The sequence below is a fragment of the Taurulus bubalis genome (genome assembly GCF_910589615.1).
Source record: "Taurulus bubalis genome assembly, chromosome: 5".
Classification (NCBI taxonomy): Eukaryota; Metazoa; Chordata; class Actinopteri; order Perciformes; family Cottidae; genus Taurulus; species Taurulus bubalis.
Genome location: NC_136593.1, coordinates 5,358,323 through 5,371,155, shown reverse-complemented (window position 1 = coordinate 5,371,155; position 12,833 = coordinate 5,358,323). Strand labels below are relative to the sequence as shown.

Genomic DNA, 12,833 nt, shown 5'->3' with positions numbered 1-12,833 from the left:
ATAGATGCACTTCCGGTCCGGCCGCCAGACTGTCTTTTACGTACACACTAGCTAGCCTAGCTTGTGCACCTAACGTCATTTCATTCATTCAGCAACATCCATGAAAATATGTTAAACTGGCTGAAATCGGGGAAGCTGTCAGGTGGGACATCTGAAGCTATCAGGGGACAAAAGAATGACTGTAAATGTCTAATACTGGCATGTGATGAAAGACACAATGTCAAGCTTTCTGTACAGAAGACATTTCTGCAAGGAGGTTCACATGCCCCGTGTTTGTGTTGATAAAAACGCCATGATGTCCCACAACAATCAACCCACCCCATGTCTGATTGTACAACAAACACGTGTGTGTGTGTGGGGGGGGGGGTGGGGGGGGGGGGCTAAACTGACACCAACATTAAAGAGTGGACAGAGCAGCTCTGCTTTAAACAAGCAGGACGGCGGCCTTCAAACTGTGGGATCGACCGGCTGGCCACTAATCCCTTTTCTGATACACTTCCTATAATCACACATGACAAATCACAACCACTCACGCTGATGATAGGCCTTTTTACTGAGAGGCAAAATAAGATAACAGAATAGTACAAGGCCGTTTCATAAACTGAGGAAGCGAGCACAAAAACCTGTTTGAGGAAACATTTCAAATAAGTTAATATTTTAAGCTTGACATTATTTTATTTTCAATCGTAGCAATGTTGTTCGGATCTTGAAGATACAAATGCGGTATAAATTGTCCCGTGGGTCTAATTTCTGAACAAAAGTATCACTCATGCTTATTTCTCTCATGTCCGTAAGCTCTCAAAGTATCATCAGGCCCCACATGTATTCATCCCTGCTGTTCATTGTTCAACAGCACCTACTTTGACCCATTAAATCAGATTCTGTGACCTGTGTATGTCTGTGATGAAATTATAACTCAAATAATTAATGTTTTCCTTCAAATTGGGGGGTTCATTTTCATGTGCAATACACTAAATGAACGGAAATGTCAATCAAATGAATCTGTTTTGAAATACATGGTCAATCCCACACGTCAGCACGGAGCTGGTATGTTCAGGGCTTTATTTACAACACAATCAGTCTCAATGTGGCAGAGCACGTCAGTCACTTCACACCAAGAGCATCTCGGTTCAGAGAGCTCTGCGTTCACTTCTGGATCCAAACTTGGGGGCTGTGGGCCTCCAGCCGACCGTCGCGCCGGTCGAGCAGCTCGTAGCCGCCAAATGTCCTCGTTCCTCCTGCTGCGGCGCTAACTGTTCCACCATGACAGCAGCCCCAGACCCGGGTCACAGATGGTCCCCTGGAACAACAGCGCAGTAGGTGAGGATGGAGCTACTTTTGTTTCCATTTTGGAAGCCTTTAGTAAACCCACACAGGTGTTTTCTGTCATTTTGATAGTCTGAATAGTTGTGAAAACAGCATCCTGTGTTTTTAGGTTAAACTACAGCACACAGGAGACAGATATTTGACAGGAGTACAAATAAATAAATAAATGTAAAAGTGTGCCCCTTAACTGATACATAATGGAGTTTGGATTACTAGTGAGAAACCCCAATTTTCACAGTTCAGACATTTTCACGTGAACAGGTCTCCTGCTGATGTAAATGTGCGTTAGTCATGAGTCGCGTTCTTACGATCAGAGTGTACGGCGGCTCTTTCTTCTCCACGCCGGCCTCTGCCGGGGGAGCCGTCGACTGCCCCGGTTGCGCAGGCGTGTCCGTCACGGCGGCGGCCGGGCCCGTTGGCGAGGTGTCCAAAAACACTTCATCCGTCACCCGAAAACGGATCTCCTCCCCTTGGTCCATGTAGAGGTCATGGGCCCCCTCGTCCGTCTCGTATTCCCAGAGCCAAACTTGCTCCGCTTCGTCACTGGAGGCCGGAGCTAAGGGTCAGTTCTGCGTGATGATCTGCAGAGTATGTGATGCGACGCACATTGCAAAACTGTTCTTAAGATCAAATCACAGCGCTTTGTTAGCAGGAACACTTTCTGTCAGGATACAATTTTGCGGGCTGCTGAAGAGACTCTGGTGGAATGAGGATGTCATCGAAGAAGCCCATCGTCACTGTGAAGCAGAAAGGTTACGGTCTTACAGGACTTCTGTGTACGCGTACGCAGAGACATGGGAACGTAGTTTATACCAGATCTCATGACCATTCCAACATTGATGTTATACTTTATAAAAAGTCACATGGGACGTCGACAGCTACACGAGAACTTTGGTACCAGAGGTGAGAAAAATATTTACACTACCGCACTACTAAATGAAGAAAATATGTCAAAAATAAATCAATAAATTACGCAGACATAAAATGTCATTTGCTACATTAGAAAGAGCTGGTAAATGAAGTCACATATTTTTAAACAGAAGCGCAGAACATTTGCTATTTCCAGCTTCTGCTATGAGAGGATTTAGTGCTTCTTTGTTTTAAAGTATTGCAAATTCAGTATCTTTGGGCTTTGGACTGTAGGCCGAACAAAACCAGATGTTACGCCACCTTGAGAATAACTCAGCGAACACATTTCTGGAGATTGAATCAAACATGCTGAGGTGGAAAGACAGAAGTTACCGTGAACTCCCTCTTGACTGCAGTACTTGATCTTGCCGAGCAGGATCTCATCGAGAAACGGGTGAAAGACAACGTACCTGAAATGAACTGAAAGAAAAACCAAAAGGAAGATGGGGAACGTTCAGAGGGCGAGAGCGAGGTGAAGTTGTTCGGAGTACAAACAGTGACAATAAGGGGGTTCCTCCATCCATATGCAAGCCTGTCAAAGTGTTTTATTATTGGATAGGAAATCTATATCAATATGTCCTACAGGAGTTTACTCTTAGCAGGACCCTGAAACACCAAACTTATCACAAAGTACTAAGAAGAACTAAGAGGAAGGACCTGCGTTGCAAACTGTGGCAATGTGTCTAAAGCTGTCGTAAAAAACACAGTCCATGACTTTGAAGAAGTGCATGAAGAAACGAGAGAGCGTCATCGTACCTTTAGTGTGTGAGGCGCCGTCTCCGGGGAATATATAGGAATCCTCCAGTTTGGTGACATCGTACAAGCAGATGCACAGGCCAACGTTGTAGACCACCTGAAGTCATGAGGAGAGGTCAGAGTAACGCAGACAGGCTGACATTACAATAGTCCACACTTCCAATAAGCAAAACTCGGAGTACAAATATGTAATACACTTTGTGGAAGACGCAGAACAGAAAAAAAAAAAAACTGAAGCTCAGTTCCAATTATCATTAGTATGGATGGAGGATTTATTCAGCATTTAATATCCGACAGTCTATATCCGCTTGTTAAGAGAGATCTGGGACTGCTTCTGATGCCATTATTGTGCTCATTTCTCCTGGTGCACTCACAAAAGAGATGACAAATAAAACAAAGTTATAATAATAAACATGACTGGTTTTATTTGTGACATGCCCCTGTTAGATGTTGAAGTAACGTCACTAGATCCTTTCCCGGACGCCGTTAGCTTCCTTTAGCCTTTTCCGGACGTAGCCGACGTGACGCAGTTTCCGGTCTTTTTGCCGGCATTTTCACCGCCGATCGCCAGAAAAGTGTAAGTAGTATTACTTTATACATATCAAAGAATCTACGTGTTAAATTTCATGAACATATATGGACGTTTACATGTCTAAATACTATAGGAAAGTAACTTTGATGAGAGAAAGCAGTAAGAACGCTCGGGCGACAATCTTTACTCTGAAAAGTATCTCTGTATTTTCATCGTACTGCTAATATGAGTTAGCATATGAGTGTATTTTAACGCTAGCTTTAAGCTACTTTGTCTAGCCAATGAAAATGCACCATCATGTGTGACGTGATCTGTAGTCGAGGGAAGGAAGGGAGGGGGGCAGACAAACATGTTTGATGTCTGAAAAAAAAGTTGCGACAGCGGGAAAAACGAACAAATAATCAGAGCTGTAAGGTGGGCAGCTGTTTGTTTGCAGATCTGAAACATAAAGGCAGACATAACCAAATGTGTTTCTTGTTTTTCATAAGCCAGGCTACATCAAGTATTTAAGATCACAATGATCTTACTAATACATGATGCAAATAATGTTGGTGTGTGTTTGAGAGTGAGGGAGAAAGAGACTGTCTGTACATTTGTTGAAAGTCAGCAGTGGCTCTTATGATTAGAAATAGTGTTTGTGGAGATACACCTCCAATATAATACAGTGCTAGGTTGTATATAAGTTTCACCAAAATGTAATATTGTTGAGTAAATTTCTCTCGTGTGATTTATGTTCCAGCCTGAAAAGATAGAACCTAGTCAGAACCAGGAGACGAGAGAGAGAGAGAGAGCGAACGAGGACAAGAGAGAGAGGACGAGTGAGAGGACGAGTGAGAGGACGAGAGAAGACAAGGACGAGAGAGAGAGGACGAGGACGAGAGAAGACAAGGACGAGAGAGAGAGGACAAGAGAGAGAGGACGAGAGAGAGAGGACAAGAGAGGACGAGTGAGAGGACGAGAGAGGACGAGAAAGGACAAGAGAGGACGAGAAAGGACAAGAGAGGACGAGAGAGAGAGGACAAGAGGACGAGAGAGAGAGGACAAGAGAGGACAAGAGAGGACGAGAGAGAGAGGACAAGAGGACGAGAGAGAGAGGACAAGAGAGGACGAGAGAGGACGAGAGAGAGAGGACAAGAGAGGACGAGTGAGAGGACGAGAGAGGACGAGAAAGGACAAGAGAGGACGAGGACGAGAGAGAGAGGACAAGAGAGGACGAGTGAGAGGACGAGAGAGGACGAGAAAGGACAAGAGAGGACGAGAGAGAGAGGACGAGGACGAGAGAGAGAGGACAAGAGAGGACAAGAGAGGACGAGAGAGAGAGGACAAGGGAGGACAAGAGAGGACGAGAGAGAGAGGACAAGGGAGGACGAGAGAGGACGAGTGAGAGGACGAGAGAGAGAGGACAAGAGAGGACGAGAGAGAGAGGACAAGAGAGAGGACAAGAGGACGAGAGAGAGAGGACGAGAGAGGACGAGAGAGGACGAGTGAGAGGACGAGAGAGAGAGGACAAGAGAGAGGACAAGAGGACGAGAGAGAGAGGACAAGAGAGGACGAGAGAGAGAGGACGAGAGAGAGGACGAGAGAGAGAACGAGAGAGAGAGGACAAGAGAGAGGACAAGAGGACGAGAGAGAGAGGACAAGAGAGGACGAGAGAGAGGACGAGGACGAGAGAGAGAGGACAAGAGAGAGGACAAGAGGACGAGAGAGAGAGGACAAGAGAGGACGAGAGAGAGGACGAGGACGAGAGAGAGGACGAGTGAGAGGATGAGAGAGAGAGGACAAGAGAGAGAGGACGAGAGAGAGAGGACGAGTGAGAGAGGACGAGGACGAGAGAGAGAGCGAGGAGACAAGAGAGACAGAAAAGAAAGGCCGCAAGGAGAATAGAAGCAGGAAAAGAGAAGAATAAGCAAAAGACTTTAAAGAAAAGAAAGGTAGGTAACATGTGTCTGTGTGAGAGTGTTTTCCTTTACAGGAGGATCAAGAAAAAAGAAAAGATGGATATAGAAATTGTAAATCTGCAATAGTTTAAGGTAAATATATAAATATGTCTATAAATGTGTCTATACATGGCAATCTGGCAATTTACATAATTCATCAACATAATTAAGACCTTTAAAACAAATTTTGAATTTAATTTCTGACTGCCAAAATGAATGTGTATTTGCAGATGCCGAGTATCCGGCAAATGAGGAAGAGGGAGAGGAAGACGAGGAAGTGGACCCCGGAGGCCATGGCCCAGGCCGGGCTGGAGGTGAAGGCAGGCAGCCCAGGAGTTTGGGGTCCCGAAGTCCAGCCTGGGTGACCGAGTCAGTGGAAGGGTGTCCTCTGACTGTGGGCCTGGTCAGAAGACATTCCTCACCCCTGCAGATGAGGATTCCCTGGTGGAGTACCTCTTGTACTCTGCCAGTCATGGGTTTCCACTGACGGAGCCTCAGGTCCTGGCCCACGCTCTGGCCATTTACAATCGCCGCCATCAGGCAGCCCCTAAGACCGGGCTTGGCCAGACGTGGTGGATCAATTTCCGGGAGCATCCAGGGGGCCCATATAACAAGGAAGGGGTTCCCAATGCCCTCTACGGGAAGTCGCCAGCAGGGTACATCGACAGTGAGCTGTTTAGGAAGTGGTACTTCCTGAAGCACTTCCTGAAGTTCGCCGCGCAGGAGCGCCCGCTGCTGCTCATTATGGATGGACATCAGTCCCATCTGGATCCAGAGCTGGTCCGGGCGGCACAGAGGGAGGGGGTCATTCTCCTGTGCCTGCCACCACATACGTCTCACATCCTTCAGCCTTTGGATGCGAGTTTCTTCAGACCCTTGAAGGCAGATTTCTCTGGTGTTACAGGAGATCTGTCGGCAGTGAGCCACTCCTTCTTGGTTTCTAAGAAGGAGTTTTCAAGGGTCCTAAGAGACTCCTACCAGAGGGTGAAGGATTGGAGAGTAGTGGTGGCTGGGTTCAGGAGGTGTGGCATCTTCCCTCTGGACTCGATGGCCATTGACTGGTCACGGGTCATGCCGTCCGGGCCGCGGCGCGCTACCTCCTCACCTCCTCCGCCAACCCCATCGCATCTTCCTGGGCTGGGCCTGATGTTGCCCTTCCCTCCCAACAACCCCTTTCCCCAGCCCAACCCCCACCATTTAGCATTTTAATTCACGTTTAAATCTGAATGTATTAACTATTGTGACAGTTGGACATTATGTGTATGAATTTTAGTATTGTTATAATAAAATCTGATTATTATTTTAGAGCCTTCAACATCGGCAGCGGGATGTGGCCTCCGTGGGTCCCAACGTCGTCCCTCCTCCCACTGTAAATGCTTTATGTAACCTGAAACAATACAATATTATAACATGATGGTGACATTAGCATGATGAAGACTAAACAAAACATGCTTATGCTTTTTCTGTTATTCATGCAGGACTATCTTCCAGCTCCTCGTCTGCTGGACCCACGACATCCACCGGTAGTGTACTTCATGTTAACTTTCTTTGTATACCAACCCATGAAAATCTGATCATTTTCTTTAATTCAAAGTTGTTGTTTTTAATTGTGAATAGGTCACACTCCTGAAGACATGCAGACTACAGATTGGGAGTGTGGCCGGTGCAGGGAACCTGAGCCTCCCGAGAGCTCAGGGGGCTTGGTGTCGTGGGTCCAGTGTGACAGCTGCCATGCGTGGCATCACACCGTGTGTGTGTGTGTGTGTGTGTGTGTGTGTGTGTGTGTGTGTGTGTGTGTGTGTGTGTGTGTGTGGGCTGGGACAAGGAGCTGGATGAGGAGGAGGATTTCAATTGTAATTTGTGTCCGTAATAATTTGTTTTGTTTTTTTTCTTCTTTTTTGTTGTATTTAAATAAATGTTCATCCTTTCAAAGATTTGCACAAGTCATTTGTCTATTGCTAACCCTCCTGTATCTTTGGGGTCAATATGACACCATTCAATGTTTAACATCTCTAAATATCTGATTGACATAATTTTTTTTGCTTCATATTTCATGACTTCCTAATTTAAGTAGGGACAACTGGATGAACATAAAATTAACACATATGTTTTCAATATCCTGTACACATCGGTGTTTGGATAAAAGATGTTAGTACACTTGCAGGTAACATGAGGGTTTTAACAATGAAGCTTTCAATCATGAATACTGGTGTTTTTAGTTGTAATATAACTGACTCTGCACTGTGTTATGATAGTAACTCTTATATACAACATATGTGTGCATAATTGTTGAATTTCATGCATCAGCTGATGTTAAGCAAGTGACTGACATGAGAAGAGTTTAACAAAACATCCAGCAGGGGGTGGTATACACTCAAATAGAAATTACGGAGCTTTTATTGCAAAGTTTGGAGTTGTTGAAGCGGGATATCTTATTGTGAAGGACAGAACTACCTAGATGTGTTGACAGCATTTTGGTGGCCCTGGAACAAGTTAATATCCCCGAAAAACCAGCAGCGCCGAGTGTTTACTACGAGGATAGAAGTGCGTCCGAGGTTGGCTGATACTAGCTTACGGCTAACTTACCGGCGTTAGCGTCTTTTCACTGGCGCCAGTAATGTCAAAACTGACTCTAAAAATGAAAACAATACTTCGCTCGAAAGGTAAGAAGTTAAAGCTTAACTTGACACCATTCAATCAGTTGAAAACGTGATACGATCATTTTTATCAATATTTTAAGTGGCATTTTATCGGGATTTAATGCCTTTCCGTTATATTTGAACAGTTCGTGTGTAGAGTTTTTTCTTTTTAAGTTGTGTAACGGTCGAAGTGTCGCTCACGCGCACCTTGTTGGCCAGTTTCTTGTTCAGCTCCTCGGCTATGGCCTCGTTGAGTTGTCTCTGGAAGTTCCACGGAGGGATCCTGACAGTGTCTACCATCTCCACCAACACGAACATGATGCAGACTGCGAGCAGGTACTCACGCGCGCGCACAGCGCTGCTGTCAGGTGAGCTCCGAGGGGTCGTCTACTCTCGGGACCGCATTTCTCGTTTTACCGCAGAGATGTGGTGCAAATAAAAATATCGACAGTTGTTCACGATCTAGCTAAAGACACCAATACATGTGTAAGAAACTACAGCACACCCAAACACATCCATGATGTCTCCCGACAATGCATTTTTACGACATGTCGCAAATCTTAAAGCTACAGTGCACAATTTCAAAGCTCCATTATATACAGTCTGTTATTATCGTATGTATGTGATTATGTGTATTTGTTTTGCCATAACGTGACATTTGGTTTCTATACTTGTTACAGATCTAAAAATAATTATTTAAAAAAAAAGCTATAGGAATTATACACTTCTATCACATAATGACATGAAACATTACATACTAGTATTATATTTACTACTGTATAAACAGTAAAAATTACAAATACATTTTTTTTTTTCCCCACAAGCTTATTTTGTATCAAGCCTAAATCTTTTCAGGGGATCGCACACATATTTCCATATGCCCTTTTAAGTGTGCAGTAGATATTGTCCATTATTGGTATGGCAATGCGCTTTATCGGAGTGAAGGACGGGGGAGATGTTTGTGGGACACAAGATCCGTCACTTGATGGACAAGTCCGCAAATCTATTCAACCCTCCTCTCACTTGCGATCAATACACCCTTCGCTTCTTGGATTTGCATGTTCATTCAAAATAAATTAGTAAATAAAAAAAACATTCAAAAACAGTTAACTATTAGTTATTACATTATTTTTGCACATACTGCACTAAACATACATTATGCAACATACTGCACTAAACATACACTACATCACATGTTGTTCATACATGTTTTACATTGAATACATTAGAATATTTTACTTAAATCAATTAGTGATTTCAATTAGTAATTTAACTTTGTAACAGATTTTTGTATTTTTTTATTGGCAGTTTGCTCCTCACTCACCATTTATGTCACATTTTGGGTCTTAAGCTGATAATAAAACAATGCAGGTAACATTTGTTATTACAATCAATACTTGAGATGATGAAGGCTCTTGACAAATGAGAAGGACGTACAAAATGTAATCTACAATCTGGTGTTTCATTTTTACCTCTTTATTAAGATTGAATTTAATTATTTTTAATAATGCATGTAAAATTACTAATAATGTACCAAAACACTGGCAACGAAGAAGATATTGGGTATATTATAAGAATAAATCTGAAGTTATGTTAACTTTGAACCTTAAGTGCTGCAGTAGACATATTCAAGTCCACATTAGTAATCTTTACTCAAAATCATTATTTCACTTTAATTATTTCTTTACTTAGTCCAAGTTTAATGAAATAAACATTTTAAGTTAAACATACTCACACATATATAATAAAATCACTAATATAACTATGTATTGCTACTTAAGATCATTAGTTTAAGTAATGTCTGGATTTTGAAATTTAATGCATTGTTTCAAGAAAATTGTACAGAAGGAAAGAAAATCAACAATAGATTTGAATGTTCCAATGAGATTTATTTTTTCAAAACATTGCATTGTAACTGTTTAACTGAAGTTGCCACTCTTGAATTTAGTAAGCATCTCTTTTTTATTGTTGTGTCCATTATTTTGGCCGTGTTCTGGCCTGTTCTGGTGCCTGTGTTCTCTCCTACTAACTGAAGGAGTTAACTTGTCAGCGATGATGATACGTGTTTTCCATTTTTTGGGCTATCATTCCAGAATGTGGCATGTGAAAAAACCTAGTTTATATACATACTGTAGGTTAACATGCCACATCTTTGATTGACAGGTTGTGTGCTTACTATATATTGATATAGTGTCTGTGCTTTACCTGTTTCAAAACAAACATATTGTTTTTCCATTAAATAAACAAAATAGCTACTTGGAATTAAAGTAAAGGGTATTTTCAGTCTGCAGAAGCAACAGATAAAGACACACTATGAGGCATAAACACACTTTGTGTGAGGAAAATTACACGCGGTTGTTTTTACAGCACACATGTCTAAGTCACCAGCTACAGCGACTGTTTCCAGACCTGCTGAGCCAATGAGCCCCTTGTGGCTTGTTTCATGAATTCACTGATTAAAAGGGAACATTGAGCGTAGATAGTCGCAGTGACCTTGTTCTGCTCCAGAGTCCGCCGGGAGAAAGCGGGCTTTAGGTGATGGATGGATCAGAGAAAAGTGACAATCATTATTGCACTAGAATAATACAAGTATTGCATTAGAATACATACTTTTACTCTACTAGAATATATACAACTATTGCACTATATATATAATTATTTCAATAAATATAATTGTCATATAGTACAATAGTCATGACATTTGAGAAGCTGAAACCAGATAATGTTGATGATTATTGCACTTCTTAAACATGTTTAGAAATACACTATCGTGTGTGTGTGTGTGTGTGTGTGTGTGTGTGTGTGTGTGCGCACACATACACACACTGTATTTAATTTACTGTTCATTGTTTTTGATTTAATTTTTTGGGAGCATTTTGATTTTGTGCATTTTAGAATTCAGCTGTGTTTTTCAATAAAATATCTTGAAATCATCACTTTGACTGTCTTCACTTTAGGGTCATTAATACACAGAACATTAAATAATCAAACATTTAGATATGATCAGCTGTATGCGTGCACATATGTGTAAAATAAAAATCTGTTGTGCCTAGAGTACAACTTTAGCATGATATTTGGAGATTAATATCTTATTATTCAATCTTGATTTTTTAATGTGAAGCGTGCTTTATGTTAGAAAGCCGCGATCCATTAAGCAGCCACGATCCATTAAGCAGGAGGAGGTAGAGAGGAGGGGCATCCCAAGGGCAGTGGGAGGAGAAAGCAGGGCCATGGCAGCTGGCAGGACCGGCTCCAGCCCAGTTGCATCAGCAGGGCCTGGAGCCTGGTTCCAGGTAGCCACAAATCCATGGAAAAAGAAAGTAGAGCGAGTAATATGTATTGAAGAGACAATCATTTATCCAGAAAGAGAGAAACCGCTTCCTGTTTCCTCTTGGTGTTGAGCTGGTGTGTGATCAGCTGCAGTTCCTCTAGTGTCCACTAGAGGCCACTGTGCTAAAACTCTGACTGTATGAAAGTAAACAGGAAGAACCGCCAACATGACTTCAGGGACAATAAGGACCAAACTAAAGACTTAGTAATAGAACAAGGAAACCAAACAGTATTTTGAAAATTGCAAATAAATAATACAATTTAATTAAATGAAAACTACAACTGAAAAACGACACTTTGAGCTAAACGTCAACAATGATAATGACACTAACACACTGATGATTTCCATATTCATTCTTCCTGTTGTTTTTATTAAGCTAACATTTGCTAATCAGCACTAAAATGAGGCTGAATGTCAATAGTTTTGCAGATATAGTACACGACAACATTACAGATGTTTGGTTTAAAGGACAGAAGATGCTCTTATCCAAGGTATTGGGGGGTTGCACTCCTGTCCTGCCTGCCGTTACTAAGCAACCAAACGCATCTACACAGACTAAAATCTATTGGATGTTGAATTTGAACGACCTCTCACTGGACTTTCTCTGGAAAAGGCAAATATTAGTTATTACATTAAGAGGCTGCCAGAAAAAGAGATTTAATGTCACAGAACATGACACAGAACATGTTGTGCACATGTTGTGGAAACAGAATGTTTTCTTTCAACTTTCTCAGGCTGTTAAAATTCTTTCTAAATAACTTCTGAACAACTGATTTACTTCAAATCACAGGATCCCAACAGGGGAGGCAGGTACGTTGAACATACACATCATTATGTGCTAGAAGAAGAATGTCTGAATGAATGCTAGTGCTGCTAGTTTCCTGTTGTGGTTTTTATTAAAGACACAACATGAACAACTTCCTGATTATTTATCTATTCTCCGTCTTCCAAAAGAGGATTTGAATGATCAGAGGGAAAAGGTTTAAAGTAAAATAATGTTAGTCTATTGAGAAAACACACTCACCTAGTCTTTATAGTAACCTATGTTCAGGAGCTTTCTACTGTATCACATGATCTTCAACACCAGAGGAAGTTCACCTTAAAGGAGTTATTGTCCATTGGCTTAAAACTTGAGGTTTAAAACGGCCTCTTTTGAAGATGATTCTGTGAAACACAGAAGTAAGCTACTAAATGTTCCTCTTGGTCAGATCTTGTTCTCAACTGCTGTTTTCCAGCTCAAGTTAATGTTGATCACTGTAATCAATCACTGTAATCAATGTTAATCTACCTTTTTTTCTCCCTAAACATGTGTAGAGGAGCAGAGCCCGTCGCTGTGCGCTGTCGTTCAGATAGTTCAATGATGATGTCCTATGAACTCGTGGTCTCCCTTGTGGTTCTGCTGC

At 42.1% G+C, this 12,833-nt stretch overlaps 1 protein-coding gene and 1 long non-coding RNA gene across 2 annotated transcripts; one reads left to right on the top strand and one right to left on the bottom strand.

Annotated features, from left to right (window-relative positions):
• Positions 1–529: 529 nt before the first annotated feature.
• On the bottom strand, positions 530–8,547 carry LOC306736494 (DNA-directed RNA polymerase III subunit RPC8-like). Its single transcript, XM_079218139.1, has 6 exons — positions 8,307–8,547; positions 2,992–3,088; positions 2,569–2,655; positions 2,000–2,063; positions 1,635–1,869; positions 530–1,300 (listed from the first exon to the last, which is right to left on the bottom strand). Exons 1-6 carry the CDS (start codon positions 8,415–8,417, stop codon positions 1,250–1,252), a joined length of 645 nt encoding a protein of 214 aa, XP_079074265.1. The 5' UTR covers positions 8,418–8,547; the 3' UTR covers positions 530–1,249.
• On the top strand, positions 6,599–7,320 carry LOC306737009. The gene is made up of 3 exons (XR_013770995.1): positions 6,599–6,829; positions 6,939–6,983; positions 7,078–7,320. It is a non-coding gene; the product is annotated as an uncharacterized lncRNA (long non-coding RNA).
• Positions 8,548–12,833: the final 4,286 nt, after the last annotated feature.